Raw genomic sequence first — 7,500 nt, forward strand, 5'->3', positions numbered from 1 at the left:
CCCGACCCCGGGCTCCGCAGCTTTACCGGGCGGGCCGACCGCCGCCGAGGCGGGCCGACCGCCGCCGAGGCGGACCGACAGCCCAAAAAAGTGCCCGCCGAGTGGGCCCCGGCTTAAGGCCAGGCACGAAAGGGACGAGGCGCCGCCGCCTCGCCCGCCACCGCTGCCCAGGGGGGCCGCCCCCCCTTGCGAATCGGCCGGCAGAAGCCGGGCCGGCGCGGGAAAGCTCGCAGCTTCTCTCTCCGCCTCGCCTCGAACGCCAAGCGGTTTCCCTCTCGGATCGTCTTTCGGCAGCCCTTCTCTCTCGGCCTCGCGGGCAGATCGCCCCCGGTCCTCCGGCAGCCCTTCTCTCTCTCGGCCTCGCGGGCAGATCGCCCCGGTCCTCCGGCAGCCCTTCTCTCTCTCGGCCTCGCGGGCAGATCGCCCCGGTCCTCCGGCAGCCCTTCTCTCTCTCGGCCTCGCGGGCAGATCGCCCCGGTTCTCCGGCAGCCCTTCTCTCTCTCGGCCTCGCGGGCAGATCGCCCCGGTTCTCCGGCAGCCCTTCTCTCTCTCGGCCTCGCGGGCAGATCGCCCCCGGTCCTCCGGCAGCCCTTCTCTCTCTCGGCCTCGCGGGCAGATCGCCCCGGTTCTCCGGCAGCCCTTCTCTCTCTCGGCCTCGCGGGCAGATCGCCCCCGGTCCTCCGGCAGCCCTTCTCTCTCTCGGCCTCGCGGGCAGATCGCCCCCGGTCCTCCGGCAGCCCTTCTCTCTCTCGGCCTCGCGGGCAGATCGCCCCCGGTCCTCCGGCAGCCCTTCTCTCTCTCGGCCTCGCGGGCAGATCGCCCCGGTTCTCCGGCAGCCCTTCTCTCTCTCGGCCTCGCGGGCAGATCGCCCCGGTTCTCCGGCAGCCCTTCTCTCTCTCGGCCTCGCGGGCAGATCGCCCCGGTTCTCCGGCAGCCCTTCTCTCTCTCGGCCTCGCGGGCAGATCGCCCCGGTTCTCCGGCAGCCCTTCTCTCTCTCGGCCTCGCGGGCAGATCGCCCCGGTTCTCCGGCAGCCCTTCTCTCTCTCGGCCTCGCGGGCAGATCGCCCCCGGTCCTCCGGCAGCCCTTCTCTCTCTCGGCCTCGCGGGCAGATCGCCCCCGGTCCTCCGGCAGCCCTTCTCTCTCTCGGCCTCGCGGGCAGATCGCCCCGGTTCTCCGGCAGCCCTTCTCTCTCTCGGCCTCGCGGGCAGATCGCCCCGGTTCTCCGGCAGCCCTTCTCTCTCTCGGCCTCGCGGGCAGATCGCCCCCGGTCCTCCGGCAGCCCTTCTCTCTCTCGGCCTCGCGGGCAGATCGCCCCGGTTCTCCGGCAGCCCTTCTCTCTCTCGGCCTCGCGGGCAGATCGCCCCGGTTCTCCGGCAGCCCTTCTCTCTCTCGGCCTCGCGGGCAGATCGCCCCGGTTCTCCGGCAGCCCTTCTCTCTCTCGGCCTCGCGGGCAGATCGCCCCGGTTCTCCGGCAGCCCTTCTCTCTCTCGGCCTCGCGGGCAGATCGCCCCGGTTCTCCGGCAGCCCTTCTCTCTCTCGGCCTCGCGGGCAGATCGCCCCGGTCCTCCGGCAGCCCTTCTCTCTCTCGGCCTCGCGGGCAGATCGCCCCGGTTCTCCGGCAGCCCTTCTCTCTCGGCCTCGCTGTGCCAAGCTTTTCCGGGAAAGACGGGAGCCGGGACAAAGCCACAGGCAGACTCGTCCCGGCTAGGCGGCACCTCCTCTGCCCTGCCGACCGCACCACCGCGGTCGCTCCCTTCCGCCTTAAACACAGGCACGGCATGAAGCCAACCTGTGGGGATGCGGCCCGTCACCTCGCTCCCATAATACGGACAGATGAGTCCGAAGGCGCCCAAGCCTCCAAGGGGACTGATGGAGCTCGACCGGGAAAAGGCGCCACCGCAGGCCGCCTCTTACGATGAGGCAGCCGGAGGCAGCCGGCAACAGCGACCCCTTGGAGAACTTCCGCAGCCGGCCGGGACAACAGGTCTACCCAGCACCGGCCGAAATACGACTAAGTCCCGCCGGATCCGGGGTAGACCTGGTGTCCCGCCGGCCCCGGGGTAGACCTGGTGTCCCCGGCCACGGGGTAGACCTGGTGTCCCGCCGGATCCGGGGTAGACCTGGTGTCCCGGGCTCCGGGGTAGACCTGGTGTCCCGCCGGCCCCGGGGTAGACCTGGTGTCCCCGGCCACGGGGTAGACCTGGTGTCCCGCCGGCCCCGGGGTAGACCTGGTGTCCCGCCGGCCCCGGGGTAGACCTGGTGTCCCCGGCCACGGGGTAGACCTGGTGTCCCGCCGGCCCCGGGGTAGACCTGGTGTCCCGGGCTCCGGGGTAGACCTGGTGTCCCGCCGGCCCCGGGGTAGACCTGGTGTCCCCGGCCACGGGGTAGACCTGGTGTCCCGCCGGCCCCGGGGTAGACCTGGTGTCCCGGGCTCCGGGGTAGACCTGGTGTCCCGCCGGCCCCGGGGTAGACCTGGTGTCCCCGGCCAGGGGGTAGACCTGGTGTCCCGCGGGATCCGGGGTAGACCTGGTGTCCCGTCGGCCCCGGGGTAGACCTGGTGTCCCCGGCCACGGGGTAGACCTGGTGTCCCGCTGGATCCGGGGTAGACCTGGTGTCCCGAGCTCCGGGGTAGACCTGGTGTCCCGCCGGCCCCGGGGTAGACCTGGTGTCCCGCGGGATCCGGGGTAGACCTGGTGTCCCGCGGGCTCCGGGGTAGACCTGGTGTCCCGCCGGCCCCGGGGTAGACCTGGTGTCCCCGGCCACGGGGTAGACCTGGTGTCCCGCCGGCCCCGGGGTAGACCTGGTGTCCCGGGCTCCGGGGTAGACCTGGTGTCCCGCCGGCCCCGGGGTAGACCTGGTGTCCCCGGCCACGGGGTAGACCTGGTGTCCCGCGGGATCCGGGGTAGACCTGGTGTCCCGCCGGCCCCGGGGTAGACCTGGTGTCCCCGGCCACGGGGTAGACCTGGTGTCCCGCCGGATCCGGGGTAGACCTGGTGTCCCGAGCTCCGGGGTAGACCTGGTGTCCCGCCGGCCCCGGGGTAGACCTGGTGTCCCGCGGGATCCGGGGTAGACCTGGTGTCCCGCCGGCCCCGGGGTAGACCTGGTGTCCCCGGCCAGGGGGTAGACCTGGTGTCCCGCGGGATCCGGGGTAGACCTGGTGTCCCGCCGGCCCCGGGGTAGACCTGGTGTCCCCGGCCACGGGGTAGACCTGGTGTCCCGCCGGATCCGGGGTAGACCTGGTGTCCCGGGCTCCGGGGTAGACCTGGTGTCCCGCCGGCCCCGGGGTAGACCTGGTGTCCCCGGCCACGGGGTAGACCTGGTGTCCCGCGGGATCCGGGGTAGACCTGGTGTCCCGCCGGCCCCGGGGTAGACCTGGTGTCCCCGGCCACGGGGTAGACCTGGTGTCCCGCCGGCCCCGGGGTAGACCTGGTGTCCCGGGCTCCGGGGTAGACCTGGTGTCCCGCCGGCCCCGGGGTAGACCTGGTGTCCCCGGCCAGGGGGTAGACCTGGTGTCCCGCGGGATCCGGGGTAGACCTGGTGTCCCGCCGGCCCCGGGGTAGACCTGGTGTCCCCGGCCACGGGGTAGACCTGGTGTCCCGCCGGATCCGGGGTAGACCTGGTGTCCCGGGCTCCGGGGTAGACCTGGTGTCCCGCCGGCCCCGGGGTAGACCTGGTGTCCCCGGCCACGGGGTAGACCTGGTGTCCCGCCGGATCCGGGGTAGACCTGGTGTCCCGGGCGGCGGGGTGGACCTGGTGTCCCCGGCCACGGGGTAGACCTGGTGTCCCGCCGGCCCCGGGGTAGACCTGGTGTCCCGGGCTCCGGGATAGACCTGGTGTCCCGCCGGCCCCGGGGTAGACCTGGTGTCCCCGGCCAGGGGGTAGACCTGGTGTCCCGCGGGATCCGGGGTAGACCTGGTGTCCCGCCGGCCCCGGGGTAGACCTGGTGTCCCCGGCCACGGGGTAGACCTGGTGTCCCGCCGGATCCGGGGTAGACCTGGTGTCCCGGGCGGCGGGGTAGACCTGGTGTCCCCGACCACGGGGTAGACCTGGTGTCCCGCCGGCCCCGGGGTAGACCTGGTGTCCCGGGCTCCGGGGTAGACCTGGTGTCCCCGGCCACGGGGTAGACCTGGTGTCCCGCCGGATCCGGGGTAGACCTGGTGTCCCGGGCTCCGGGGTAGACCTGGTGTCCCCGGCCACGGGGTAGACCTGGTGTCCCGCCGGATCCGGGGTAGACCTGGTGTCCCGCTGGATCCGGGGTAGACCTGGTGTCCCGCCGGCCCCGGGGTAGACCTGGTGTCCCCGGCCACGGGGTAGACCTGGTGTCCCGCCGGCCCCGGGGTAGACCTGGTGTCCCGGGCGGCGGGGTAGACCTGGTGTCCCGCCGCATCCGGGGAAGACCTGGTGTCCCGGGCCCCGGGGTAGACCTGGTGTCCTAATAACCGGGGTAGACCTGGTGTCCCGCGGCCCGGGGTAGACCTGGTGTCCCGGGCGGCGGGGTAGACCTGGTGTCCCGCGGCCCGGGGTAGGCCAGGTGTCCCGGGCCCCGGGGTAGACCTGGTGTCCCGCGGCCCGGGGTAGACCTGGTGTCCAAGGCCCCGGGGTAGACCTGGTGTCCCGGGCGGCGGGGTAGACCTGTTGTCCCGGGCCCCGGGGTAGACCTGGTGTCCTGGGCGGCGGGGTCGACCTGGTGTCCCGCGGCCCGGGGTAGACCTGGTGTCCCGGGCGGCGGGGTAGACCTGGTGTCCCGGGGCCCGGGGTAGACCTGGTGTCCAAGGCCCCGGGGTAGACCTGGTGTCCCGGGGCCCGGGGTAGACCTGGTGTCCAAGGCCCCGGGGTAGACCTGGTGTCCCGGGGCCCGGGGTAGACCTGGTGTCCAAGGTCCCGGGGTAGACCTGGTGTCCCGGGCCCCGGGGTAGACCTTGTGTCCCGCCGGCCCCGGGGTAGACCTGGTGCCTCACCCTCCCCATCGAGCCCGGAGCCGGGCAACGCTCACAGCCTCATATCACCCCGGAGCCAGACGGCTCGATCGGCCCCGTCCCGCGCAATGAACCCCACCCCGCTTTCCAGATTAATACCTACTTCATGGCCGCTCTAGTCGCTTGGAACGAGAAACTCATCCGGAAAAAACAAACAGACCATAACCATTGGCACATTTTATTTCTCCTCCTTTCGTATCCAGAGCACTCCCAGCCGAGCCGACGGGCAACCCGTGCCCCGTGGTCTGCCTGCTGACACGCTGAACTGGCGAAACAGCGCCCCCGCCCCCGCCCCCGCCCCGTCCCACCCACGCCCTCCTGAGACCCTACACAGCCCGGCCCCCCTGGCCCCGATGCGGCTCGCCCCGCCCCGCCCAGCGGTAGAGGCGGCCGCCGCCGGCACCACCGCCAGCACACAGGCGGCCACTTTCGGGCGGGTTCTTTCACGGTCCGCAGAGGTCTTCCGCCCTCGACCTCAGTCCAGGGGGCCGTGGGGGCTCGGTGCCGAGGCGCCCGGGGCCGGCACGAAGCCGCCGGCCCTTGGCCCTCGTCCGCACACAGACACAGATACAGCGCCACACCCACCGACCCCCCCCCCCCCCCCCGTGCGCACGCTCACTCCCCAAGGTGATCCCTTCAGGCCACCACACCGCCCCCTCGCCGCCCCCCGCCACCTGCCCCCGCCCCCCCGCCGGGCGGCGGGGCACGCCCACCCGCCCGCCCGCCTGCCTGGCTGCCCGTCCGCATGCACGCTCTCGCGTGCCCTCACTCCCTGGCCCTGGCCCCGTCCCCGTCCCCGCCACCGCCCCCTGCCCTTACCCCTGCCCTTGCCGTCTCTGTCGGAGCCGCCCACGCCCGTCGGCGGTTGGGGGCGCCCCACCCAGCCTCTCCCATCAGCCTCCCTGGCGCCGTCTGCATACCTTTCCCGCTTGCTAGGCACCCGTAGAGGAAGGCCGGCCAGGGACCACAGGTCTAGCCACGGGCTAGGCGGCCGTGAGCTAGGGCCGGCGCGGGACACCAGGTCTACCCCGGGGCCAGCGGGACACCAGGTCTACCCCGGGCCCTGGGACACCAGGTCTACCCCGCCGCCCGGGACAACAGGTCTATCCCCCGGGGCGGGCGGGACACCAGGTCTACCCCGGGGACATGGACACCAGGTCTACCCCGGGGCCCGGGACACCAGGTCTACCCCGGGGCCTTGGACACCAGGTCTACCCCGGGGCCCGGGACACCAGGTCTACCCCGGGCCCTGGGACACCAGGTCTACCCCGCCGCCCGGGACAACAGGTCTACCCCGGGGCCTTGGACACCAGGTCTACCCAGGGTATTAGGACACCAGGTCTACCCCGGGCCCTGGGACACCAGGTCTACCCCGCCGCCCGGGACACCAGGTCTACCCCGGGGACTTGGACACCAGGTCTACCCCGCCGCCCGGGACACCAGGTCTACCCCGGGTCCTGGGACACCAGGTCTACCCCGCCGCCCGGGACACCAGGTCTACCCCGGGGACTTGGACACCAGGTCTACCCCGGGCCCTGGGACACCAGGTCTACCCCGCCGCCCGGGACACCAGGTCTACCCCGGGCCCTGGGACACCAGGTCTACCCCGCCGCCCGGGACACCAGGTCTACCCCGGGCCCTGGGACACCAGGTCTACCCCGCCGCCCGGGACACCAGGTCTACCCCGGGTCCTGGGACACCAGGTCTACCCCGCCGCCCGGGACACCAGGTCTACCCCGGGGACTTGGACACCAGGTCTACCCCGGGCCCTGGGACACCAGGTCTACCCCGGGGCCAGCGGGACACCAGGTCTACCCCGGGCCCTGGGACACCAGGTCTACCCCGCCGCCCGGGACAACAGGTCTATCCCCCGGGGCGGGCGGGACACCAGGTCTACCCCGGGGACATGGACACCAGGTCTACCCCGGGGCCCGGGACACCAGGTCTACCCCGGGCCCTGGGACACCAGGTCTACCCCGCCGCCCGGGACACCAGGTCTACCCCGGGGCCTTGGACACCAGGTCTACCCCGGGGACTTGGACACCAGGTCTACCCCGCCGCCCGGGACACCAGGTCTACCCCGGGCCCTGGGACACCAGGTCTACCCCGCCGCCCGGGACACCAGGTCTACCCCGGGCCCTGGGACACCAGGTCTACCCCGGGGACTTGGACACCAGGTCTACCCCGGGTCCTGGGACACCAGGTCTACCCCGGGGCCTTGGACACCAGGTCTACCCCGGGGACTTGGACACCAGGTCTACCCCGCCGCCCGGGGACACCAGGTCTACCCCGGGCCCTGGGACACCAGGTCTACCCCGGGTCTTAGGACACCAGGTCTACCCCTGGGCCTTGGACACCAGGTCTACCCCGGATGCGGCGGGGACAGCAGGTCTACCCCCTTGCCCTGGGCTGCCGTAGCCTAAGTCCGGCGTGGACAGCAGGTCTACCCCTTGCCCTGGGCTGCCGTAGCCCAAGTCCGGCGTGGACAGCAGGTCTACCCCGAGCCCTGGGCTGCCGTAGCCC

General features: G+C 72.7%; 1 protein-coding gene across 1 annotated transcript in view; it reads left to right on the plus strand.

Moving 5' to 3' along the window:
• Nucleotides 1–117, plus strand: part of LOC131094629 (collagen alpha-1(I) chain-like) — a 5,309-nt gene extending 5,192 nt beyond the window's left edge. The window contains exon 5 of the mRNA XM_058042278.1: nucleotides 1–117. This exon is cut by the window's left edge and continues 227 nt beyond it. Within this exon, the coding sequence (XP_057898261.1) occupies nucleotides 1–117 (117 nt within the window).
• The last annotated feature ends 7,383 nt before the right edge of the window (nucleotides 118–7,500 follow it).

The sequence above is a fragment of the Melospiza georgiana genome, chromosome 30 (assembly GCF_028018845.1).
Source record: "Melospiza georgiana isolate bMelGeo1 chromosome 30, bMelGeo1.pri, whole genome shotgun sequence".
Classification (NCBI taxonomy): domain Eukaryota; kingdom Metazoa; phylum Chordata; class Aves; order Passeriformes; family Passerellidae; genus Melospiza; species Melospiza georgiana.